Source organism: Rhinolophus sinicus, chromosome 8 (assembly GCF_057876585.1).
Source record: "Rhinolophus sinicus isolate RSI-liver-muscle chromosome 8, RSI-T2T, whole genome shotgun sequence".
NCBI lineage: Eukaryota > Metazoa > Chordata > Mammalia > Chiroptera > Rhinolophidae > Rhinolophus > Rhinolophus sinicus.
The window spans coordinates 41,653,300-41,681,189 of NC_142508.1; the positions used below are offsets into that span (position 1 = coordinate 41,653,300).

General features: G+C 39.8%; 1 protein-coding gene and 1 long non-coding RNA gene across 7 annotated transcripts in view; both read right to left on the reverse strand.

The window, feature by feature from the left end:
- Positions 1-7,393, reverse strand: part of LOC141566997 (uncharacterized) — a 65,667-nt gene extending 58,274 nt beyond the window's left edge. The window contains exon 1 of one of the 2 annotated variants that reach the window (XR_012490026.2): positions 7,278-7,393. This is a non-coding gene — a long non-coding RNA (uncharacterized LOC141566997). The other variant, XR_016021998.1, reaches the window with a different exon arrangement.
- A 1,606-nt stretch (positions 7,394-8,999) lies between these two features.
- ZNF227 (zinc finger protein 227) lies at positions 9,000-23,386 on the reverse strand. Of its 5 annotated transcripts, none has more exons than XM_074314174.2 (6): positions 23,318-23,386; positions 19,657-19,806; positions 19,261-19,322; positions 17,766-17,892; positions 16,845-16,967; positions 9,000-12,511 (listed from the first exon to the last, which is right to left on the reverse strand). In XM_074314174.2, exons 3-6 carry the CDS (start codon positions 19,273-19,275, stop codon positions 10,377-10,379), a joined length of 2,400 nt encoding a protein of 799 aa, XP_074170275.2. In that variant the 5' UTR covers positions 19,276-19,322; positions 19,657-19,806; positions 23,318-23,386; the 3' UTR covers positions 9,000-10,376. The 5 variants fall into 5 exon arrangements, with proteins under 5 accessions (XP_074170275.2, XP_074170278.2, XP_074170276.2 ...); XM_074314177.2 differs by having other exon boundaries at positions 16,845-16,946; positions 17,766-17,938; positions 23,141-23,364; XM_074314175.2 differs by having other exon boundaries at positions 23,141-23,361.
- Positions 23,387-27,890: the final 4,504 nt, after the last annotated feature.

Below are 27,890 nucleotides of genomic sequence, written 5' to 3' on the forward strand. Positions count from 1 at the left end.
TTCCAATTGAGAACCACTGCTCTAGAATAAACGTTACTCTTAGACCCATCCTAAAAAAGCTTAAAAACAAGGCTCAAAAGAATCAAACTGAACCAAAGGAACAGGTGACCATCGGAGTATAAACAGAAAAGTAATTTACAAAATTCAGCATTCGTTCATGATAAAAACTCTAAATAAAGTAGAATTAGAAGGGAATTTCCTCAACCCCAATGAAGGACATCTACTAAAAACCCTTCAGGTACCGGAGAAGGACTGAATGCTTTCTCCCTAAAATTAAGAACAAGGCGAGCACATATATGGTTAGTACTTCACTTAAAATTGTTCTAGCAGTTTTGGCCAATGCAGTAAGGGAAGAAAAAAGAAGTCAACAGAATGGGGATGGGAATGGAAGAAGTTTAACTCTATTTACCATCTATGTAGAAAATCCTGTGACATAGAAAATGTTACTAGAACTAATATGCAAATTTAGCAAAGTCAAGATACAAAAATCAATTATATTTCTATATTCTAGCAACAAATAGAAATTGAATTTCAAAAACAACACTGTTCAGAATAACAACCCCAAAACATCAATCACTTGGGATAAATTTAACAAAATATGTATAAGAAATCTACACATTGAAAACTATAAAACATAACTGAGAGAAATGAAGTAAGATCCAAATAAATGGAAGAAGATGTCAATGAAAGAGCTAAATGTCATGGGTCAGGAGGACTACTATCCAGAATATAAAAAGAAATATTAAAATTCAGTAAGAACAAAACTTAATTTAAAAATTGAGGAAAAGAGTTGAACTAACAATTCCAAAAGAAGATACACAAATGGTCGAAAAGCAAAAGAAAAGATGTTCAACATCCTTAGGCATCAGGGAAATGTAAATTAAAACTACAATGATATATCACTACACTATTGTCATTACAATCGCTAAAATTTAAAAGACTGAAAATATCAAATGTTGGAAAGGATGTGGAGCCAAGTGGAACTCTAACACATTGCTGGTGAGACTGTAAAATATACAACCACAGTGGAAAATGATTTGGCAATTTCTGAAAAAGTTAAGTATATAACCCAGAGATTCCCCTCCTAGTTATTTATCAAAACAATAAAAAACGAAACACGAAAACCCCTGCATTCATCCAAAAATCTAGTATACAAATGCTTATGGAATTTATTTACAATACCCAACAACTAAGAACAACCCAAATGTCCATCAACAGGTGAATAGAAAACCAAATTGTGGTCTACTCAAACGACAAAATACTATGCAACAAGAAAAAACAAACTCTTTTTTTTTCCTTTTTTTAAAATTTATTGGGGTGACAATAAAACAAACTCTTGATGTGCTCAAAACCATAATGATGGGCATGAAGTCAGACACAAAAAGAATACATGCTATATAATTTCATTTATATGAAACTCAAGAAAAGATTAATTTAATCTGTAGTGACATAAAGTGAATCGGTCAGCCAGGAGCATGGGAAGAGGCACAAGGGAACCTTTTGTGGTGATGAAAATGGTCTACATCTGGATGGTGGTGGTGGTCACGTTGAGTATACTTGTCAAAACTGACCAAATGTATTTACTTTATGTAAATTATATGTAAATTACAACTAAAACTGATTTTAAAAGAGCGTTAAAACAAATAGACAAATGACAGAATGGAAAAAAATTATTTACAGTACATATAACTGACAAAGGACTTGAACTCAAAATATATTAAGAACTTCACGAACAATAAAAATAGAAGACAATTTTTAACATGGGGAAATGACTTTCAACAAACTTCTCATAAAGTATATACGAATGATGCAAAAAATTCATGAAAAGGTATTCACCATCATTTTTCAGGAGGGAAATACAAATTACAGTCACAGTGAGATGTCATTTCATCAGAATGCCTTCAATGAAAAGATCTACAACACCGAACAATGGCAAAGACACAGAGCAACTGCAACTCTCCGATGCTGCTGCTGGGGCTGTAAAATGGGGCAACCCCTTTGGAAAACAGTTTACATTCATCTACCCTACAAACCCACGCATCCAACTTTTAGATGTTTATGCAAGAGATGTGAAAACACATGTCTACAAGAAGACCCGTGCAAAATATTCACAGGAGCTTTATGCATAACAATCAAAAGCTATACAACAACCCAAACACCCTTCAAAAGGAGAATTTTATCTATCCTTTCAAAGGATAAACTAACTGTGATATATTCATAAAATGGAATACATCTCAGCAGTAAAAAGGAATGACGTATCAATACACACAACAACATACCATGTTTCCCCCAAAATAAGACCTAACCAGGAAAATAAGCCCTAGCATGATTTTTCAGGATGAATCCCCTGAACATAAGCCCTTATGCATTTTTTGGAGCAAAACAATATAAGACCCGGTCTTATTTTCAGGGAAACACGGTAGATGAATCTCAAAAGCATTATGCTGAGTGAAAGAAGCCAGACACAAGAGTACATGGTGTATGATTTCATTAATTATATTTAATTTGAAAAAAGTAAATTAATCATATGATGACAGATCAGAACAGCAGATAGCTCCCAGGGGTAGGAAACTGACTTGAGAAACATGAGAGAACTTTTTGGGGTAACGTAAACATTCTATTTCTTGTTTGGGTGGTGGACTAATGCAATTATTCAACTTTCAAAACGGGATATGCAATGGTCACTGACCTCACACTTAAGATCTATGTAATTTTTATAAGTAAATTATATTTCAATTTTAAGAGCCCCATGCAAAAGTGCTATGAATCAAAACAAAATGTATTCAGAGGCACAGCGGTGTGTATGCTTGTTTGTAGCTTTTGAAGTTTAGGCAAAAAGTTTGAGACAGGTACATAAAAGAATGCTGAATCACAACAAACTCAAGTGGTAACATTAAGTGAAAAAAGAGAACTGAAAATTGTACATATACTGTGGTTGTGATTATATAAAATGTAGCATGGGGAAACTAGCTGATTTATCAGCAGTATAGTAATGTGGCTTTTTACATTTTTTTGATAGCTATGAATTTCTGCACTATTTGTGAAATGCAGATGATGATATAATAAAACAAACCAAACCAAAAGCTAAAAACAAAACAAAAAAAAGAACTAATAAAAAGGCTAATAATTGACATACATAAACACCTGTTTTCTTCCATTATACTTCCCAAGGAAGAGAAAAAAAGATGTGTCTAATCATTAAGGAAGACAGAGACGTAATTTTTTTTTTAAAGTCACTTTTTTTTTTTTCTTTTATTTATTTTAAGTGTGTTTTTCCAGGACCCGTCAGCTCCAAGTCAAGTAGTTGTTTCAATCTAGTTGCGGAGGGCGCAGCTCACAGTGGCCCATGTGAGAATCAAACCGGCAACTTTGTTGTTAAGAGCACACACCACCCCCACCCCCCCCCCCCCTAACCAACTAAGTTAACGGGCTGCCACCAGAAACGTAATTTTAAGAGCTAAAAACCAAAACTCAACGCACCTGAAACTTGGTCATTTTCTCCTGCTCCGTCTGGGGAAGAGCAGAGTCCCAGGAAGGCAGAACGGGCAAAAAAGAAAAAAGCCATGAGCCATAGGCTCTGACCCATACAGTGGCTCTCTGTGTGAATTTTAAAAAGCGACCCCTCCTTTGGCCTGTATCACTAGCCCCTCAGCCAGGGACCCCTGTGCAGTGAACAACCTGCCCAGCTCTAAGCAGTAAGGCTAAAAGTCCTTGCAGCTCCCAGGGTATCGTTCTCATCCTGGGTCTCATGGAACATGAAAGGCAGTGGAATGTACTGGCTATGACTATGAGTGAACTCTGAGGCCAAAAGGTCTGGGGGGGGGGGGGCGAGCAAATCATCAGGACTGCACTATTGACTCTTCTGTCCTACTAGCTCTTTATGTCTTTCCACATTTTTAAAATGGGGACGATACCAGTATCAAGTTCACAGCATTCTTAAGAAGTTTCGGTGAATACATTCAAATAAGCGCAGAATACATGATAGCTACTCATGTTTGTGGGTCCTCCTAGCTCAGGAAATACTCTAGTAGGGACGAGAGCGATGCATCCACTTCTCAAAGCCTGGAAGAAATAGCCGTGCGTAACGCCCAGTTCTGTCTCTGGCCCTATATTTGCCACACACTCCTGCTTGGCTCAGTAACAGGGTTGTGCAAGGAGACCTGGTATTTCAGAGTATTTAGTAGAGGAAAGCAAGTGGGGCCTGGGGTGTCTCGCTCAGCTGGCTACCTGCTGGCTCTCACCCTTCAAATCCCTCTCCCAGAAGCCTTCCATCACCTGAGGGCAGGTGGGGGATAATTAGTGGGTAAGCATCTGTTCTGCCTATGAGATGACTAACACATCTTTTTATCTCCAGCACCTAGAATAGAGGGAGTACTCAAAACACGTGGAATCAAAGAATGACTGAAGACACACTCCACTTATTCGATCACTGGGGTTCCCTTGAGCTGTTCAATTCTGAGGCTGTTCCAACTGGGAGGAGGAGAGGGTGAGCTGTATCTTCCAATTTCTTCCTCTGGGTTTCTTATTTTATTTGCTTTGCTCAAGCAATGTCCAGGTCATACTTAAATGTGAAATATCATAAAAGGGTCCATCATGGGCTCTGGATAAGGCAAACCGTATTTATTTATTTAGAAAAACTGTTTATTTTTTTTCTTTATTTCCCACCATCAGGTATTTACCCAAATGTCATTCTCCTCAAAGAGTTCCTCCATGGACATGCTTTACATAATTTAAATCCTCTACCCCACCAATTCCCTTCTTCTCGCATTCACTCCCTTTTTATATTTAGTGCCATCACTCCCTAACATACTGTGTGTTTTAGTTATTTATCTTACTTATAATCTATTTTTTAAGAATCTAAGCTGTATTGTTTTGGTCACTACTCTTTCTCCAATTCATGGCATGTAGCAGACACTCAAGACAGATTTGTTGGTTTTTTTGTTGTTGTTGTTGTTTGCTTTTTTTTAGATTTGTTAAAAAATATATATGAGGGCCGGCCCGGTGGCTCAGGCGGTTAGAACTCCATGCTCCTAACTCTGAAAGCTGCCGGTTCGATTCTCACATGGGCCAGTGGGCTCTCAACCACAAGGTTGCCAGTTCAATTCCTCATGTCCCGCAAGGGATGGTAGGCAGCGCCCCCTGCAACTAAGATTGAACATGGCACCTTGAGCTGAGCTGCCGCTGAGCTCCCAGATGGCTCAGTTGGTTGGAATGCGTCCTCTCAACCACAAGGTTGCCGGGTTCGACTCCCGCAAGGGATGGTGGGCTGTGCTCCCTGCAACTAGAAAACAGCAGCTGGACCTGGAGCTGAGCTGCGCCCTCCACAACTAAGACTGAAAGGACAACAACTTGACTTGGAAAAATGTCCTGTAAGTACACACTGTTCCCCAAAAAAGTCCTGTTCCCCTTCCCCAATAAAATCTTTAAAAAATAAACAAATAAATAAATAATAAAGGGGGAGAGGGAGGATTATATAACAAGATTGACAAAAGGTTGACAACGGTTAAAGGTTGACAAGGATTAATGGCTCCGTGAGAATTCATTAGTATATTATCTTCTCTACATTTGTGTTTGAAATAGTTCATGATCACAAGTTACCAAATATAAAAGTACAAGTATGATACAATTTTTGAGAAGAATAGAAAAAAACAGACATAGACACAGACATAGACATAACTAAAGAGAAACAAATTAACATGTTTATACTGTGTTTCCCCGAAAATAAGACCTAGCCGGACCATCAGCTCTAATGCGTCCTATATGATATTATATAAGACCCGGTATTATAGTATATATTATATTATACCCAGTCTTATATTAAAATAAGACTGGGTCTTATATTAATTTTTGCTCCAAAAGATGCATTAGAGCAGATGGTCTGGCTAGGTCTTATTTATCTCTACTTTGCAAATCTTTGGCTTTCTTCATGTTTCTGAAAGTATGATGAGCACAAATTAATTCTATAATCATAATATGAACATAATGTCACATAATATAACAAGGACTTAAATTAAATAAGCATAGCCTTCAAGTCCTCTAAGGTCCTAAATTATTAATATTACCCAATGACCCTTCCTGCTTCAGTCACGGGGATTACTACTTCTTAGGGCTGAAGGAGACTACGGTATGTAGGTCAGGAACCACTGCCTGGTTCAAATTCCTGGTGCTGTCTTTTTCTCTTGTTTGACTTTGGGAAAATAACTTAAATTTTTTACCTATCAACGTTCTCATCTGTAAAATATGGACTTCTATCTTTGTCTATTATGAGGATTAAGTTAATTAATGCATATAAAGCCTGTAGAAGACTATCTGGCACTTAACATGTTAACGAAAATTGTTACTGTCAACAAATGTCTCAGGCAACCTCCCATGTATGCTATTAACATTTGAGCATTTGCCCAAGAGAAAAAAATTGCTAATGAGTTTAGGAAGTCTGCTCTCCAACTGAGAGCTTAAATGGCACACAGCATGGTAAATTCTCCCAAGTTTGTACAATGTTACCAGGAGCCACTGGGTCACTCCCTCCGTTTTGCACCTTCTTTGAGAAGTCAGGGCTGAGAAAGGAAAAGAGGCGGCAAGATAGCACAATTGTGTCTCTGGTTCAGAATAAATCACAGTGGACACCCCCAGGCACCAGCTGGCGGGTGAGAACCACTCCTTCCTTTTTAAAAAAAAAGGGTAAGGATGGAGTGGGGAGTCCGTAGGAATCTATGAACAGCCCCACTTCCGGCAGGGATCAGAGAAGGGCTAGTGGCTCAGCAGCGATAGCTGGAGCCCACCAACCCCTGGCTCAGCACAGAAGCTTTCAGGGACTGAGCGCTTCTCGGACAGAAATAATAGATTGGTAACAACCGACCGCCTTTTTAGCTTGTGCCAGGATCGCTTCTAAGCATTTTGACATCTTTGTATTTCACCTAAATCTCACAACACGCCTGCTAGGCAGGTACTACTATTAACTCCACTTTACAAAAGATAAACGGAGAAATTACATAACTACAAAGATTACATCACTAAAAGGCGGGAAAGCGAGCGGAAGATGGGGAAGGCGAGGGAACCCGGACGCCCAGGAGGCCTTCAAACTTAGAATCGCGACCACAGCCCACCCCCACACGGGATGCACCAACCGCTCTAAACGCCAACGTGATGCAAACCGTGGTCCCTGCCCTCCGCCGCTTCTATTCCCCGGGGTGGCGGGGGGGGGGGCGGGCGAGGTTTGCACCTGCGGGTCCCAAGCCCAGGAAACTCGGAAGAGACACGGGGGTTCGGCACTCACTCACCTCCTAGGTAGAAAGTATTGACCAGGACACGTCGCTCTCCTGCGGCGCAAGTGTCCGGACTATACACCGCTCCTGAACCACACTTCCCAGAATCCCCGAGAAAAACAAGGTGCTACAGCTCCACCCTTCGAAAGCGGAAGTGGCTCTACCTGGCGCTTTTGGACTACATTTCCCAGAATCCTCGACAAGGTAGCGCTTACACTAGGTTGCCGCTTTTTCTTTTTCTTTTTTTAATATACAGGATGGATCGGTTCAGTCAGTTCTCAGGCACTATTAGCCCTTGACTTTTATTTTTTTCCTTCTTTCCTTTTAATTTTTTTTAAAAATCAGTAATAATAAATGTGGCTGTATAGGAGAAAAAGGTGAAGAGAGGATCTCAAACTTGATTTGATGCTGTTGCTTTTTTGAGTCTACTCGTGCCTGGCGGCATCTATACCTCTGACAGTTTACCTGGTATGAGCTATTATTCATTACAAGATGCTAAAGACTCAAGAAGGAAAAGTAACCTCTGATCCAGCCACACAAGTAAGTTTCCCATTTTTGTTGGTTTTAATTGCTCATTTAGAAACGTGGGGTTTTCTAGCAAATGAAAGAAGGTGCACTTGGAAGAAAGTGAAGGAAATACTGTAATTTGAAAAACAAAAAGCCTAGAATATACCTTGCAAATGTTTCTTTCTTTAGTTGACCTTCAAAAATCTCAACATCCAGTGTTCTCCTGACATCATAAGTACATACATAGAATATTTTATTTTTCTACAAGGTAATGAGCAATTATTCAAAAAGTAGGTGTGGAAGTGAGCGGTCCTGCTCAGATAACTGTAACAAATTCATTTTTTTGCAGCATTATTGAGATGTAATTGACAAAATTGTCATATATTTAAAGCCTGTGATGAATTGACATATAATAGTACATTGTGACTTTTTTTTCATGGTGAGAACCTTTAAGATCTACTCTCTTAGCAATACATTATCAGTGATAGTCACCATGCTATACATTAGATGCTCAGACCTTATTCATTTTATAACTGAAAGTCTGTACCCTTTAACCAACCTCTCCCCATTTCCCCCACCTCCCAGGCCCAGGCAACCACCACCATTCTACTCTGTTTCTATGTCTGGGTTGTTGTTGTTTTCTTAGATTCCACATATAAGTGATACCATGCAGTATTTGTTTTTCTCTGTCTGGCTTATTTTATTCAGCATAATGCCCTCCAGTTTCATTTGTTGTTGCAAATATTTCTCCATCTTTTCTGTACACCAGCGGTTAGAATTAGAATTTCAATTTGATTCATTTTTTTTTTTTTTTTGAAAGGTGATTTTGTTTGTATCTCCTATTACCCTTACAGGAAGCTGCCAAGACACCCCAAGAGAACAAGATGAAAAGACATCCTCTACCAAATACCAAGACTCATTGCAAAGCTATGGTAACTAAAGTGGTGTGGTATTGGCAAAAGTATTGAAATATAAACCAAAGGGAAATGAGAGCCAGGACACACATCTAATCCTATACAGATTACTGATTTTCTTTAAAAGTGGCACTGCAAAGTACTGGGGAATGAGGAAAATTTTCAGTAACTGGAACAACTATATAAAGGAACAACTGGATACTCACATGGAGAATAAGTAAATTATGCAAGAGGCAATATGCGCGTATACCTTTCTTTGAAGACTCCTAAGTTGATTTTGTCATCTACCAAAAAACACATTTCAAGAGCGAGAAAGGGTGGGAGGGAGGGAGATGGGGAGCAGGGAGATAGAGACAGAGAGAGCGAGAGCCAGAGCGAGAGCGAGACCAGTTAGAAAAAGTAAATTATCTATTCAGGTTCCAAGGGGAAAAAGTGCAGTAACAATGAAGGTGGGTTTTTCCTGGGCTTCTGTTCTTATGTGATCATAATCACATTACAATTATATTTAGATCAACGCAGGACACTGGGCTCCAGCCAGGGTGGGGGATGACAGAGGCAGAGCCAGTCCCAAGACAGCCAGGACCAAGCCGTGGCAGTGGCCTGGAGGATGAAGTGGGGTAGCCAGAGGAGCCACAGCAACCTCTGCCCGCTCCGAGGCTGAGTAAATTTTAGGGGGAAAAAAAATGAATCAACTATCTTTTATGTTTGATATGTATGTGTACACATAAGTATCAATGTGTGTGTGTATAAAAACACATTCACTTACATAGATGTGAATATATTAACTGGTGATTCTGAGTAAAGGGTATATAAGAGACTTTATATAATTTTTACAACGTGGGGGAAAGTTTTCAGTTTTTTAAAAACAAGAAGTTTAAAGAAATGCAAAATCCCATCACTTAGAGATAAGTAGAAATAAATACCTATCTATTCACCTATACCTTTTCTTTTTTAAATGAGATCACATAAAAATGCCATACTTTGTGTTTTTCCACATTAATATATTGTAGACATCTTCCAACATCTACAAGCTTATCTTCTCCCGTTTGATGTTTGCATAGTGTTCTACTAGATCAATAAATTGTAAAATACTTTGGCAATCCAATTACTTCTAGGTTTGCTATCATAAACAATGCTGCTCTTATATACATTTGTGGCAGATACAAACTTACTTCCAAACAGCAAAGATTCATCTCTGAGGAGCTATTTCTTAGTTTTAATTCAATGTACCATACGAAATAAAGCAATCATAGTATGAGTTCTCAGCTACAGGAAATCTTTAGTCAGTTATTTTATTCACTTTTCATAGCTTTAGTAAAAATAAGGGCCACTGTAAATATGTATAAGATGGATGTTAAAGGAAAAATAATCCAAAACCTTCCTTGACCCCACCCCCCAAAACTAGCTAGATATGGCAAATATCCTTTTTACAATTATCTGTAGACATGTATTCACTTTGAAAGACCATTTTTACCAATTGGATCTTACCAAGAGGGTTACAACCTATTTCTCTCCTGAATCTGAGTCCTATTCCTGTTACTCTGGTTCTATGTCATCATTTTAATGGATTTGTTAGAAAAATTCCAACTGAAGAAATCCTTTCTGCTCTCAATCCTTTATAGTGTTTCTCACCAGCACGGATGCTCCAGAACCTTGCAGATATACATCCGGACTGAAGCCATTAGCACATTTGTCATTTGTAAAGATTCTTGCCAGTGTGGACTTTCTGATGGTATGTAAGACGTGAACGGTGAGTGAAGTCCTTACCACATATGTTACATTTGTATGGTTTTTCTCCAGTGTGGACTCTCTGATGGGCCTGAAGACGTGAACTATGACTGAAGCCCTTACCACATTCCTCACATTTAAATAATTTCTCCCTAGTGTGAACACTCAGATGGACTCTAAGATTTGAGGGGAGACTGAAGGCCTTCCCACACTCCTCACATTTATGGGGTTTCTCTCCTGTGTGAACCCTCTGATGATGGCGAAGATTCAAGCTCCTCCCAAAGCCTTTCCCACACTCCTCACATTTGTAAGGTTTTTCTCCAGTGTGTCCTCTCTGATGGTATATAAACTGTGAACTGTACCTGAAGCCCTTCCCACAGACATCACATTTGTATGGCTTCTCCCCAGTATGGACTCGCTGATGGGACTGAAGACCAGAGGACTGACTGAAGCCCTTCCCACAGACACCACATCTGTATGGTTTCTCTCCAGTGTGAACTCTCTGGTGTACACGAAAATCGATGGCCTGACTGAAGCTCTTATCACACTCTTCACATTTATAGGGTTTCTCTCCTGAGTGGACTCTCTGATGAGCATGAAGATTTGATCTCCAACTGAAACCCTTCCCACACTCCTCACATTTGTATGGTTTTTCTCCAGTGTGAATTACTCGGTGCAGTTTAAGATTTGAACTATAACTGAAGTCCTTACCACACACATCACATCTGTACGGTTTCTCTCCAGTGTGGACTCTCTGATGGGTTTGAAGCTTTGATGATTGACTGAAGCCTTTCCCACACGTTTCACATTTGAATCGTTTCTCCCCAGTGTGGACGTTCTGATGGACTTGAAGATTTGAAGCCTGACTGAAGCCCTTCCCACACTCTTTACATTTGTAGGGTTTCTCTCCGGTGTGGACTCGGAAATGGATGTGAAGATCTGTATTACGGGTAAAGCCTTTCCCACACGCCTCACATTTGTATGGTTTCTCTCCAGTGTGAACTCTCCGATGGCATATTAATGGTGAATTGTGACTGAAGCCCTTACCACAGACATCACATTTGTAAGGTTTCTCCCCAGTGTGGACCCTCTGATGTATGTGATAATGGGCGGCCTGAGTGAAGCCCTTCCCACACTCCTCACATCTGTAGGGTTTCTCACCCCTGTGGACCCTCTGATGGACACGAAGATTAACACTCCAACCGAAGCCCTTCCCACACTCTTCACATTTGTATGGTTTTTCTTCAGTGTGGACTCTCTGGTGGCACTGGAAATTTGAACTTTGACTAAAGCATTTACCACACTCCTCACATTTATAAGGTTTCTCTCCAGTGTGAGTTCTGTAATGAATGGTGAGACCTGTGCTGCTACTGAACCCCTTGCCACAACTGTCGCATCTATAGGACTTTTCTCCTGTGTGATTAGAATGAGGAGAATGAAAAGAGCTCTTATTGAAGCAATCACCAGATTCATGACATTTAGTGAGTTTCTCTCCTGAGTGAGTCCTCTGACGAGTCTGCAGATGTGAGTTCTGACTGGAGCATTTCTCTCCTATGGGAACATTCTGATGACATAAAAGCACTGAGCTGTAACTGACGCCCTTTCCACACTCATTACATGGATGGAGTTTCTCTCCGAAGGGTAAATGCTGACTGAAGCCATCACTCACACTTCTGCCACATTCATTAGATTTGTAGGGTTTCTGTTCTGTGTCAGTTTTAATATGATCACTAAGTGATGGTTTCTTCATGAAGGCTTCACATACGTGCAGGTTATTTTTCACATGAATTTGCTTACCTCTACTCTGATTCTGTGATGCACTCAGATATGTATTCCCGTAAGAATCCTGGGTTCTCAAAATTGAGAACTCTTGATTTTCAAGGTAACAGGAGCTATCTCCTTTATGATTCACCAGATCGTTCCCATTTGCAGAAACCTGAACAGAATCACCTTGCAGTGACTGGGAACTCTTCCTCTGAAGACACTTGGTTAAATCACTTGTAACCTGTTTCCAGATTTGCCAGCAGGGCAGCTCTTCCTGTAAAAGGTATTTTAATGCAACTTTTTGAAGAGTCTCCACTTTATTTTGATTCTCGCTGCCTGTAAGAAAAAGCAATATTCAGAGATGATGAGAACTGACTACTCAGTTCAGAAATCTCAGGATTTCACACTTAGACCATAGGAAAAAGCCTTAACAAACCAGAGGAAGGGTCATGTCTGTCCAACATCATTTATCCTTTCTTGCTTTTCCATTTTTCCATGTGGAAAGCAAAGAATAGAGTTAGCTCTTATCCGCTAAATGTAAATCTGAGCTGTTTAGAATCATCAGTGTAATAGTTTAACACAAGAGCTGTAACTCTGAAATTAGATGGCCACAAGGTAACAAAGACAATCCCCATTCCAACCTACGGTGACATCAGTTAAAAGCCTCCTCACCTGTTCCTCAGTATTCTTACGACCAGTGGGATGCTACCCAGTTAGGTTACAAAAGCTCAGAATGTAGGCGTAAAGTAGTATTTTAGGTCCTGGCAGAAATTATCTAAGAGTAAATCTGGCAAACAGTTGGAGTAATATTTGTTCTAAACTTGGAAGTAATTCAGGTCTCTGTAAAAAGAAGTGTAGAAAAGGGAAAACAAATCGAGTCCAACTGAGAAAGAACATGGGAGGAGAGAAACAGAACATGATGCAGACTCTCAGAGGCAACCCTGACCAGGAAGAGAGGGAGGGGTCTATTCAGCCTGGAAAGCTTTCTCGCAGAAAGCTGCGACACTTGCTTTTTCTCTCATTCCCTTCAGGTCTCTGCTCAAATATCACTCAACTGGGTGAGGCCTTCTTTATCACCCCGTGTAAAATAACTCCTCCCCTCCCCACTACACCCTTGATTCTTCCCATACGCTTTACCCTGCTTTGTTTTTCCCCACAGCACTTATCTGATTGACTATACACTTCCTAATTTTTCACTTGTCTTTTTAGACCCACTAGAACGTATCAGTCATGAGGAAAACATGCACTGTTTTCTTCACTGCTTTATCCCCGCTGCAACAGAATTTTGCAAATTGTTGGGATGTTTTAGTGAACAGTGAACCCAATTCCACAATTGTGACAAATATTTTTTTTTTTAAAGAAACAGAATAAAAACACAAGAAATGTCGCAAGCGGTAAGGGTACCACTACATGAAACACTTGTTTCAGGTGTAGACATACATAGAAATATACACATTTTTTATATATTTATGCTGGGTCAAGATGTAAAATATTTCTCATTGAGGGTCATGGTTAAAGACATATAGAAACCACTGTCTTAAAATATTTAAGGGAGTGGGGGGGGGTACCAAGTCCTGAAAAATTAATTTGCTTAGTAGAAAGTTAGGTTCTAATAATACGAGCTGGAGAAGTCTCAACAGGAATGCACCCATTTTGGGGGGTGGTCGGCTAATCGAAAGGCCCCGTAAAGATGTCCCTGCCCTCATCCTAGGAACCTATGAATATGTTAGTGTATATGGTAAAAGGGACTTTAGATTAAACTGAGGCTCTTGAAAAGGGGAGGTTATCCTGGATTTTCTGGATGGACCCAAAGTAATCACAAGGGCACTCTCCCAGACTTCCCCCTATGTATCATCCCTTTTGCTGGTTTTAATGTGTATCCTTTGTGCTATAACAAAATTGTAATTTTAAGTATTGCACATTCCTGAGTTCTGAGTCATTCTAGTGAGTTATCATGGGAACCCATGAATTGGTTCAGAGGTGAGGGTGGCCCTGGGAACCCCAGCTGGTATGTGTAGTCTTGGTGGGCAGTCTCATGGACGACTGTGCCCTCAGCCTGTGAAATTGGGGCTAAATTCCGGTTTGGTATCTGAAGTCATTGCAACATGTCAAAGACTTCTCACATTGCCTGGGATGTCAGCTAGTTAGTATCACTAGGATACAAGTTATACTGGAAAACTTATTTGAAATTCTGGAATTTTCTTTCTTAATCAGGACTTTCCTCATCTCCACAGGCATATCAGTGCCTTTGACTTCTGGAAAAATCCAATTTGAAATTATTAAACAGCTACCACATATAGATTATAGGAGTGTTTAGGTGTAAGAGAGAAGGGAGGGAGATAAGTGGGCAGTTGGCCATAAGGATGAGGCAGTTTTCACTCATAAGTAGCCGACCTGAAATTGTTACATGAGAACTGATGAATTATAAGGCCTCACATATCAGTGCTGATCATTCTGGTAGTTTAGTTATACATTCTGATAATTGTGAATAGCTTTTCTCTCCTGAAATTAACAGCTCTGAATCATTACATATTCAAAGCTGTCTAAGAAATTAGAATTATGTTAGACGCTCACTGGCAGACAATGTTCCAAAATAATCCACTCGTCACACCAGTGTGCTCTCAGCCTCTGAGCCATCTTGGGGAGTAATGAGACGTGAGGTCTACTTGTCTCCAGTATCTGTAAGCTTTTTGTTTTCAGGAATCCTTACAGAAACCAGCTTTTTAATTTGTGCTTCTGGGACCTATAAAGAGCATTTCAAGATGGTATCTGTACATGGAGTGTGGCTGCAAAATCCCGAAACATGTTGATATTCAATAGATCAAAAAAACCTTTGAGAAAAACTGGCAGAAAATGCTACGAGAGTTGTTAAAAGAGAGACTTGGGTCTATTCAGCACAACTGAGAAGTGATAAATGCTTAGGATCATAATTCCTAAGGTTAAGTCTGCAAATGAAAATGAGACCCAGTAAAGTGGAGGCAGGATCTAACATTCCTGAATGCACAAGTGTGAACAAATGTGAATAAAAGGGAGATGGACAAAAAAAAAGACAAGTTATACCCATCAATTACTGACAGAATGCAGGGCCTGATCTGGCATCTTTATAGACAAGCTTCTGTTTTGTTTTTCAGCAGAGGGAGCATATATAAATTTATAGTCCCTGGGGATTTTTAATTTTTAAATGGGTAGAACTAAGAAATATACAAATTAAAGAGAAAGGAAAGAAGGGGAGAGAAAGGAAGGAGGTCAAAAAATGAAGTCAAAAGTAAAGGAGAGAGGCCAGGTGGAAAAGTAAAAGGGCTGCCTGGGGTATGGATGAAGCACTCCTCACAGATGGGAAAGGCTGGGACAATAGGTCAGGAGAAGCCATGAGGAGAGCTTCCTCACTTCTATTTAAAGAATAGTAATTATTTAAATAATTTATTCATTTAACCAGTGTGTACTGAGCACTTACTATGCCGAAGGCCCATTGGACGCTTTGCGTGGACAGAGCAAATGAAACTGCCCAAATTCCTATTTTCATAGGGAGAGAGGTGATGAACAAATAAATAAAAATATGCTTCTAAACATTTATCCATAAAGACATGTGTGCTCCAATGTTCACTGCAGCTTTGTTTACGGTGGCCAAGACATGGAAACAACCAAAATGTCCTTCGATAGATGAATGGATAAAGAAGTTGTGGTATATATACACAATGGAATACTATTTGGCAGTAAGAAAAGATGATATAGGAACATTTGTGACAACATGGATGGATCTTGAGAGAGTAATGCTGAGCGAAATAAGTTAGACAGAAAAAGCAGTTCTGAGAACCATATGATTTCACTGATATGTGGTATATAAACCAAAAACAACAAAAGAACAAGACAAACAAATGAAAAACAAAAACTCATAGACACAGACAATAGTTTAGTGGTTACGAGGGTAAGGGTGGTGGGGGGTGGGAGATGAGGGTAAGGGGGATCAAATATATGGTGATAGAAGGAGAACTGACTCTGGGTGGTGAACACACAATGGGATTTATAGATGATGTAATACAAGAATTGTACACCTGAAATCTATGTAATTTCACTAACAATTGTCACCCCAATAAATCTAAAAAAAAAGAAATATGCTTCTAGGTCCACAGGGGATCAGTGCTTAGACACAAAATAAGGCAGGGTGACAGGATGGAGAATGGAGAGAAGATGATATTTTAAATAAGGCACATGCAGATGCAGACGGACTATCTGATGAGATGAAATTTGAGCAAAGTCCTGAGTGAGTAAGGGAGTGGCTGGGGACTCTATTCCGAGGCAGAAGAGAGCTGGTCAAAGGCCATGAAACCGAAGGCCACTCCAAGGGGGCCAAGATGGCAGGAATGATCTAAGCCAGGGAAAAGGAGAGGCGATCAAAGAGGGACTTGGTGAGGATGCCAGATCAGGTACGGTCCTGCAAGCCACTGTAAGGCTGCTGAGTGACATGGGAAGTCTTCAGAGGGTTCTGAGCAAAGGCATGGCATGATCTTACTTGCTTTCCGAGGAAATCACTCTGGCTACAAGATTATAGGAATGCAAGTGGGGAGCATGGAGACTAGTGTGGAGGCCATTGTCACAGTCCAGGCAGGAGATGACAGCACTCGGACAAGAGTGGAATCATGGATATGGGGAGCAGCAGATTAGCTGGTACCTGAAAGAACAGCCACGTGGCTCCCACTGGAATTCTCATTTCTTTGGGCTTCTCTTTCCATCATCCAAAGCTTTTCTTCTACCTCCAGCTGAGATACCATATCTGGTTTGAAGGGAAAATGTCCTATGAAAAGGCATACATAAGTATTTAAGATGCACACGCAGCTAAAACATACTGTGGCTCAAATTCTATAATCCTCAGAACCTCGAAAGTGAAATTTCAAGAATTTTTTATCATGAACTGTAATAAGAAATTTAGATCGTGACCTAGTTCATGTCTATATATAGATAAAATTAGATTTAGCCCATGTATTGTCATCGTATTTCCCATACGCTCACACCACTCACTGCAAATGGTCAGTTTTTGCTGCAATGTGAACAAGTCTTGATAAGGAACTCAGATAGAATAAACTAGAAGCATAGAAACTATTTCAGAGGAAAAAAGTAATGCCAGTACAATGTATTAAGTTGATTCCATGATCCACCAATGGGTCACAACCATATTTGAAAGTCAAAGTATTTGAAAGACAAAGTATAGAAGCTAAGCTGCCCATTTATAATTTATTTAAAACAGGGCTTTTCAGCCGAGGCACTACTGATATTTTGGACTGGCTAATTCTGTTGTGGAGGTTGTCCTGTGCATCGTGGGACTCTTAGCAATATCTCTCCCTCAAGTTGTTACAATCAAAACTCCAGACATTGCCAAATGTTGTGGTGGGGGAAGGAGGGAGAAAAATCACCCCTGGACAGAATTTTGCTTGAGCAAAAGACCAAGAAAATCTTTGCCTATAGTCTCAGGGGTTAGAAAAACTTCTATCTTCAAGGTCAGGGAACCATTTCAAAGAGTACAGAACTTTGAACAACTGAGGACAGAGATTCTCAAAGAGGTTGAGATTCGGCTAGAAAGGGCACCCGTCCTCACCCACTAACAGCAGGTTCCTGAAGTTCTCCAGCATCACCTCTCGGTACAGCTTCCTCTGGGCGGAGTCCAGCAGCCCCAGCTCCTCCTCCGTGAAGACCACAGCCACGTCCTTGAAAGTCAATGGCTCCTACAACACCAAACACACTCCACCTAAATCTTGCAACGAAGGTCAACTAGGAGAAGGCAAGTATCAAGAAGTTAAAGAGGATTACCAAAAAAATTGTTACAGAGCTGGAGGGACTCCATGCAGGTTTTAGTCCCAACAGTTGTCCTTCTCTCTCTGCCTCCCCACAGAGCTTGGACTCTATCACAATTTTTAATGTCTGCAAAGTCCACAGGCCGTCTCTGCAACCCTCCAGGACAGGTATATACCTCTTCCACTGTGTTTTCAAGGCATATGCCAAGTCCACCTACTGTGGCATTCACAGTTGGTGAAGGTACAGGCTGAGTTCAAATTTCAAGGTTTTAATTACAGGACGCTGGGCAAAATCCTTAACCTCTCACAATCTCAACTTCTCTTCTCTACAACGGTATGTAAATCACAAGGTGTTTGAAAGGATTAGATGAGTGAATATATATAAAACACTTAGAATGGTGTCTCGTGCACACACAAAAAATGCTCAATAAATCTGAACAATTAGTGTCATTATCATCTCTTGCATTCCATCTCGTGACTGCACAGTATAGCATTCCTTAGAACTGACGATTTATCTTTAGTTAGTACAAATCATCTATAATTGGTTATAGCTTTTTACTTATCATCAATGATGCAAAGGTCCTTTTACAGAGATCTTAGCCAAGAAGTAGTAACTCTAAAAAGCATAAAATATGCACTTAAATTTTTTTGAAAGCATAATGGCAGATTTCCCTCTCAAAAGGTTTTCCCAATTCACCTTTCATGTGAGAGAGTACAAATGGCCACGTATGACACAGTTCCTTTTTTTAAAAGACAATCTTTAACAATGTAAGTGAAATAAATAAATAGAACACTTTTATTAACATTTGCACACATTTAGTTATTAATGATCATTAATTTCTTCATAAATTTACTTTTTTTGGGGGGGACATTCCTATTAATTTTTTTTACTCATATTCCCTTGGGTTTTTCTTTATCTTACTAATCTTAGTAAGAATTAGAGATAATAAGCCTCTATCTAATACATATAAGTATATCCCATCAATTCTAATATTCCAAATATATAGTTACGAATGCATGTGAAACAGGGAAATAAAAAAGTGAAAAGAGCTCATTTGTAAGCAGGGTACTACTGTAAATTACTTTTATCTATTTCAGTTTTCTTTTTTTTTTCCGAAGATTGTTTTGTGAAATAATAAAGATAAAATAAAACAAACAAATCACACGCAGTTCAGCACACAACACACACTCAAGATCTGTTGTTTTCCATTAATCTTTCCAAGGAAGAGAAAAAAGATTGTCCTAATCTGTGAGAAATAAAATCACATCTTAGGAGACAGAAAGGAATGCCTTCCTTACCTGAAACTTGGTCATTTTCTCCTGTTCCTTCTGGTGAAGGTCTGACTCCTGAGAAGGCAGAACTGGGGATGGACGAAGAAGCCATGAGACGCAGGCCAGAGCTGCCATGAGCCCACAGATTTTCTGCCATGATCTTTGCAGAAATTACACAAGAGCCCTCCTGCTTCCAGGAATATGCAGCCAGATACAGCTTGGTAAGCAGAGCATGGAAGAGATTCTAGCTACTAACAGGTTTGTCAGCCAGGGACCAATGGACAGTGAACAACCTACACAGCAAGCATTTCTGATCCTGGAGATGGTCGGAAATGAGAGGCATTGTAACAACACGTGGGTTAAAAAAATAAAATGGGCTCTGGAGTCAGGGGCCTAGGTTTAAATCCTGGAAATGATACTTACCATCTGTGTAACATCTGGGGTATTAAAAGTTCCCTGTGCCTGACTTCGGCCATCTGTACAATAAGGACGATACGCACCTCATCAGGCTGTTCCTAGGACTGAATGAGTGAATGGAAAGTTCCAAGAACCAGGAGTCCCTTTTTCTTGTAGCTGCAAAAAAGCAGATAATACGCTGCATTCAAAACTGTACAGATGCTTGTACATTATCTTGAGTTTCTAAGTTGTATTAAGTATCTAAATTGTTTCTAAATTTCTAAATTATCTACATTGTACATTATCTTGAGTTTCATCTCAAGAGTAATTGACTTCCTTTGCTTCCTTTCACCAGAAGCAGGAGACACAGATGGGCATTTTGTAGACATGATAGGATGTGAGAACACAAACACAATATCCAAAAAACCGCTGGCAGCACAGTACACTATAGAGCATCGGGTGTTTGCCCTCACGCTGAGTGGGAGCCCACCGCCGCGGCCAAGTATCACGAGAGGATCATGCATATTGGCCAGGAAAGGATAAAAATTCTAAGTACAGTTTCTACTGAATGTGTACCACTTTCGAACCATTGTAAAGTCGAAAAGTTAGGTCGAACCCTTGTTAAGACGGAAAGCGTCTGTATTTGAAAACGTCTTTTCTAACAACAACTGAAACGACCTGAAAGGGACATGGACTTCATTTACTATTGCTCTCCTATGAAAGGCACCTTTAATCTCTGAAAAGCCCTCATGCTGACTTAAAATTTCTTCTTATTTAATAATACGTTGCCCAGTTAATAACATTTTATTGACATTAGTATTAGCTTTCTAAAAAGTGTCATTTCGGGTCAATTTACTTCATGGAGCCAGAAAAGCCTTCTTGGTAAAAGCCTTTTATCCTATGTGCATGGAGAAAAAGAAAAACACATAGCAAAGAGAAAGATATGGAAGAAAAAACAAGAAACTCAGAGGATAGCTTGAGAGCCCCCAACAGTTAGTTGTCTAATAATAAGGAGTATGAGAGTAAGAGAATGTAAAAAAATGGCAGAGAACAAAAAAACAATCCAATTAAAACATGGGCAGAGGATCTGAAGAGACATTTCTCCAAAGAGGACATACCAACTGCCAATAGACATATGAAAAAATGCTCAACATCACTAATCATCAGAGAAATGCAAATTAAAACCACAATGAGATAGATATCACCTCACCCCAGTCAGAATGGCTGTCATCAACAAGACAAATAGTAACCAGTGCTGGAGAGGCTGTGGAGAAAAAGGAACCCTCATACACTGTTGGTGGGAATGCAGACTGGTGCAGCCGCTATGGAAGGCAGTGTGGAGGTTCCTCAAAAAATTACGAATAGAATTGCCATATGACCCAGCAATCCCTCTTCTGGGTATCTACCCAAAAAATCTTAAAACATTTATCCATAAAGACATAATGTTCATTGCAGCTTTATTTACAGTGACCAAGACATGGAAACAACCAAAATGTCCTTCGATAGAAGAATGGATAAAGAAGTTGTGGTATATATACACAATGGAATACTATTCGGCCATAAGAAAGATGAAATAGTACCATTTGCGACAACATAGATGGATCTTGAGATTATAATGCTAAGCAAAATAAGTCAGACAGAAAAAGTGGAGAACAATCTGATTGCACTGATATGTGGTATATAAAACTGAAAAAAACAAAAGAACAAGACAAAGAAATGAAGAAACAAAAACTCATAGACACAGACAATAGTTTAGTGGTTACCAGAGGGTAAGTGGGGTGGGGGTGGGAGATGAGGGTAAGGGGGATCAAATAATGGTGACGGAAAGAGAAATGACTCTGGGTGATGAACACACAATGGGATTTATAGATGATGTAATACAGAATTGTACACCTGAAATCTATGTAACTTTACTAACAATTGTCACCCCAATAAACTTTAATTAAAAAAAAATGGCAGAGAAGTCTTTTTAAAGAGCTAGCTGCTGAGTTCATAAATGGAAATTATGAACAATACAAATAAAAGTATAGTCCTAAACAGATCATATTGAAACTCAGGAATGCAAAAGACCACATAAATAAACTAAAAACAACAAAAATCCTTAAAGCTCCCAGAAAGAAAATATAATTTATCTAACAGAAATGACAGATTGACAATAACAGGGAAACACAACAGAGGTGTAAAACAACTGAATATTTCCAAAATGAAGAAAGAAAATAGTCAACCTGAAATTCTATGCTCAACTAAATGCTTATTTAACTAATGTAAAATGTTAGACATTTTAGCTGAACAGAAATGAATTTATGACTAAGTGAACTCTGAAGCAATGGTAAGAAAACATTTGGAAATATGTTTGGTAATATCATTGTTAAGGAAAAAAAAAAAAAAGCCAGCCTGCCAGGTGGCTCAGGCGGTTAGAGCGCCATGCTCCTAACTCCAAAGGCTGCCGGTTCAATGCCCACATGGGCCAGTGGGCTCTCAACCACAAGGTTGCCAGTTCGATTCCTTGACTCCCGCAAGGGATGGTGGGTGCCCCCTGCAACTAGCAATGACAACTGGACCTGGAGCTGAGCTGTGCCCTCCACAACTAAGACTGAAAGGACAACAACTTGACTTGGGAAAAAGTCCTGGAAGTACACACTGTTCCCCAATAAAGTCCTGTTCCCCTTCCCTAATAAAATCTTTTTTAAAAAAAAGAAAAAAAAAGAAAAGAATACCACAAACCCATAATTTCCAAACCAGTTGAGAGCAAATAAAAGGGAACAAACTAAACTGAAGACAAGAGAGCAACAACAAAAAGAAATGTAAAGCGCAGTAAATTTAAAAATGAATATGTATTTAAAATAAATATATAAAATATGTGGGGTGTAGAAATACACATATATATTAAGAAACAAATTAAACATTTCCGGGTTTATTCAACAAATATTTGAACATTTTCCTAGCAGTAATTTACTGAGTTGAAGGAAACCTGATTAACCGAAAACAGAGATGACAGACCAGGAAAGTACTCTGAGTAGCTGGTACCTGGGGCTATATTGTGAAAAGCCAAGAAATAAATCCCTTCTTCCCCTTTCCGAATTCAGGAGCGGGGAAGACAAGGATGCACTGGGACAGCACGATAAACTCTGTTTCGGGGATAAACTGCAGGGGCAGAGGACATCCCCAAGCACCACCCCAGGGTGATTCAGTGTTTCCTAAAAAAGAGATAAAAACTCAGTAAAGTTAGGGAAGAGCTCTGTTTCCGAAAGGATGACAGAAGGGCCATGGCCTTGCTCCTATAGCCCTAACCTCTATCTTCAGTGGGGCTTCCAGTTAATAGGACTCCGGTGAGGGAATTCACTGTATCAATGGCAAAGCCAACTCCTTCTCATGTGCCACCACTGTCCTAAACTTTGGACACGTATTGTCTCATTTAATTCTAATCACAACCCTCCCCAGTAACTGCTATCTCTCTCGCTATTTTAAGGAGGAGAGGAGAGCGCAGAGATTAACTCGCCACATATAGTACCGATGGAAGTAGCAGCGCTGCATGATAAGCCGGCGAGGAGAGCTTCCGCCCTCCGCCTTTCAGCCTCCGCCGGCGGCCGCGACTCCTCCATCCTAAGACAGCCGGCTAGGCAGCCACCAGTCCCGCAGTGAGGCCGAAAAGGCGCGGAGGAATCGCGGGGGCGCAGGGCTGACTCACCTCCCGGACAGAAAAGACGGCGATGGCCTCGCTATCCTGGGGCGGAAGTGCCTTCGACTACTCGGCACCCCGGAACTACACTTCCCAGAAGCACCTTGTTTCCGGACAGAGATGGGGAATACATTTCCCAGAACCTCCAAGAGGAGGAAGAATCATGTCCGCCCTATTAGGTCTACTAAGAGTGAAAAATAAAAAAATCGCCAAATTCTCGGAGTTCCCGGCCTACAAGCTTACAACTTCCACAAATCCCTTTAATGGCTTCCCGCCATTTTGCCGGCCTCAAGCATTTGGTGTGAAATGCTCCAAAAAATATCTATTAAATCCCTGTGGTCTAATGTGTAATCTAAGGCTGCTGTTTCTGTGTTGATTTTCTGTCTGAAGGTTCTGTCCATTGGTGTCAGTAGGGCGTTAAAGTCCCCTACTATTATTGTGTAACTGTTGACGGCTGGCTTTATGTCTGTCAATATTTGTTTTACATATTTAGGTGCTCCTATGTGGGGTGCATAGATGTTTATTAGGGTTATGTCCTTTTGTTGGATTGATCCATTTATTATTATATAATGGCCTTCTTTGTCTTTTATTATAGTCTTAATTTTAAAGTCTATTTTGTCAGATGTAAGTATTGCTACGCCAGCTTTTTTCTTGTTTCCATTTGCGTGAAATATCTGGTTCCTTCTTCAAATCCACGTTCCACTCTACATGTCCACCCATGTTCCTTACGTCACATCTTTCTGCTCTTTTCTCTTCTAGGTCATAGTCTTCATCCATAGCTTAAATATTCCCTGATCCAGTAAGACTTCTGTAGTTTTTGTTTTGTAGACTGATAAAAGCAATGTGGAATAACCGAGATTACAGACTTGGAATCAGGCTGCCAAGATTAAAGTACTAATTCTGCCACTTATTCTGTGAGCTCTGTCCCTTTTTTCTTCATTTGTACAATGGAGAGAAATAATAGGGTTGATATAAGGAACAAATGAACAAATACACATAAAAGCACTGGAAACTCAAACTCATGACAACCCTATAAAAAGTTAGGAAATATCCTTGGTAGAAAACACTGGACACATAAATTAGGGATAGTTGGTTTCTAAATAAGTGTGCTTTAAGTCATTAAAATAGATATTATCAATAATTACATTGAAATTTGAATGCTATGAGAAAACCAGTAGATTCTGCATCCCACTGAAAGTGAGATAAGGAATCACTGAAGTCTATATTATTCCCTTCTAATGTTTTCTAAATCCTTTTCAGGAATTCTGAATACAGTCTAATTGAGCTGCAGGCCCCTGTACCATAACAGCCTCAACCACTGAAGAACTCCTCTCTCCTAGTCTCTGGCTGGGTGCTAAGCAAAATGTAAAGAATGGAACATATTCCCTGCAACAAAGTAGCATGCAGCCTATGGAAGAAACAGATCGAAAACCAAGATCTAGAAGATTGTGCCAAGTCAAATTCCAAATAAAAAAACAAACTTGTAATTATTCCTGTCCAAATCTCAATGTTTGTGTGTCCCTTAGCTTTCTCACATAACTACCACCTGCCAGGAATGAAAATTCTGAAGTTAACCCTTTTGCTTTCCCTATACAATCAATTTATGTTAAAGGCTTTTAAATTCTACTCACTCTATCACTGGGATTTAGTTTTGGTTTAAAATATTACAGCTCCCCCTACCCAAGTTCCCGTGCCCCAAATAAGTATTTTGTGTGAGAAGGGGAATTGATGTGATAAGATAGACAAAATGTTGACAAGGGTTGCAGATGAGTGAACATGGGGGGGGGGGGCAAGTTTCATTACATTATTTTCTCTGCATGTTTGGCCATTTCCATCATAAAACTTTAAGGAAAAAATACGTGTAACACAGCACCAATGCATAAATGCATTAAAACTGTTGACAGTGGTTTATCTCTAAATCCTGACACTATGGGTAATTTTGATTCTTTCCTTTTTATATTTCTGTATTTCCTAATCTCTCTATAATGGGCATGCATTTCTTCTATAATTAAAATATAAACTATAAAGCTGCAAACCACCTTCTAAACCTGATAGAAAAAGCTTCCTCAAGCAATATACACAACTATTTCCTATGATTAAAATAATGTACGGCATAGAGATTAAAAATTCCCACTGGAGGCTCCAAATCCTTGGGTTTAAACGGCAGTTCTGCTCTTACTAGCTGTAAATCTTGGGCAAACAACATAAACTCATCAAGAGTAAATGAAAAACAAGAATTTTCCTTGTCTAAAGAATCCATTTTCCCTTTCCCTTTTTTATAGAGCATTTCCAAAAGAAACCTAGTGCTTTTGGATCCTTTCTCTAATCTTTTGGTATGCATGTAAATCTTGTTAGAGGCTAAGACTCTTACCCCAGTTTACAACCCAGAAGTGTTTTCAAATGTCTTGGGTTTGTCCCTTTTGAATGTAAACATCTGAGGAAGTGAGTGTCCCTATCACTGTGGGAGTTTAACCAAGGTGCCTTTCTCTGTAAATCTGATGCTAGCAGGGGAAATAAGATAAGTTTTATTATTCCTTTGGATAAAATCAACGAACTAAGACTTGATTCAAAGTAAATTTTGGATAAATTTATCAAAGAATTTGCAGCAAATGGTGTAGTCAAGTCCTCTTATAGGAAGACAAGATTCCACCGCTATCTTGAGAATGTAGTAGTGAACCTAGTAGGGAAAAACAGAATGCTATAAAAAGTTTATAATTGCTTGACTATATAAATAGGAAATTACTTACAAGACTGTACTCTGATATGCTTATTCAGTAATAAGATGGCTTGCTTTCCTACACAGGACTTCCTGTGTTGATAGGGTGTTTTATTTCTCTAATACTACCTCCGTTTCCTTATCCGTTAAAAATAAAGGCTAATAGCGGCACCTACCTCATAAAGCTGTTGCTGTCGTTTAATGAATTAATTCGCATAAAATGACAAGGGAGTACTAATGATGACATTACTTTGGAGATGAGGATAATGAAGCCAAGAGAGATTAAGTAACTCGCATAATGTTTGTTACTCTGGCTGGTAGGTAGGGGAAGTCGGCTGAGGAGCGCCAAGAGACCTTCAAATTAGGCGTATGCGACCCGGGCCGCCCCCAACCCGAGGAGCAAGATCTGCTCCAAACGAGAGGTTAGGGGAAGGGAACGCAAACGTCTCCCATCCCTGTGCTCTGCATCTGGCGGCGGCTTGGACAGTCCCAGGATTGGAGGGGCTCCGGGGATCCAAGACACCATCCTTGACGACCTACAGTCAAAAGTGTCTCCTTCCGACGACACAACAGAAGCCTGGACCGCTTCCCAGAATTCCCTAGCCCTGCCGGCGAGAAGCGGAAGTGCTGCTGACTACACTGCCCCAGACTACACTTCCCAGAATGCCCGAGAGAAACGAGACCATAGCCCCACCCCTGGAGCGGAAATACCTCAGACTACTCTGAGTTTCTGGTTAGTAATCCCTAGAAAGCCAGAGGAAACCTTCGTAAAGTTGTGCCATTTTTGAGTGGTAGTGTCTGCTTTGTTGGCACGTACCGATTCTGTAATTGAAAGCTGAACAGCACGTTCAGGGGGCTCGGAGGACGTCTGGGTCTGGAGAAATCCCTGGTAAAACCCCAAACAGCTGCCCTATAGGAGTAAGAATAAAAGAGAAATGGATTGTCGTTTAGAGATGGAAAAATCCCTCAGCAGCTGACACTGGATTACAATGAACCATCCTAGTATCTTATAGCAACTAGCAGGAACAAATGCAAAACTTCTTTAGAGAGACCATCTTCCTAGCCCTCAAATTATTTCTATAATTTGAAAAATATATTAATATTGGACAAAGTAGTCCTTGAATAAAGCATTATAATATATAAAAAGAAACATAGCAATTACTTTCAAATTATCAAGAATAACAGGTTCACAAAATATAAAGCAAACTTTAAAAAGCAAAATGGACAGAACTAGGAGAAAAATTCACAATCATAACGCGAAACTTTTATACATACTTAGAAAGAAATGTAGAGTCTTAAAAGCAATACTAACACAGAATCTGAGCACTTGCTCATGCAAATTACTTGCGACTTTAATTTGAGCCCGTGTCATAAGAGGTCTGACAATTAAGTTCATGAACTTATTGCAACAATGTGGGCTAATGTTTTGGTTTGTTTGTTTGTTTTTTATATCAGAGGGACTATTCATCATGAATTTGCACCAACTGGACAATCAACCAAGTTTATTATTTGGAAGTGCTGAAAAGGCTGCATGAAAAAGTTAGAGGAAAATGACCTGAACTTTTCGCCAACAATTCATGGCTCTTCCATCACGACAATGCACCAGCTCACATGGCACCGTCTGTAAAGGAGTTTTTAGCCAGTAAACAAATAACTGTATTGAAACACCCTCCCTACTCACCTGATCTGGCCCCCAGTGATTTCTTTATTTATCCGAAGATAAAGGAAATATTGAAAGGAAGACATTTTGATGACATTCAGGACATCAAGGGTAATATGAAGACAGCTCTGATGGCCATTCCAGAAAAAGAGTTCCAGAATTGCTTTAAAGGGTGGACTAGGCACTGGCGTCAGTTCATAGCTTCC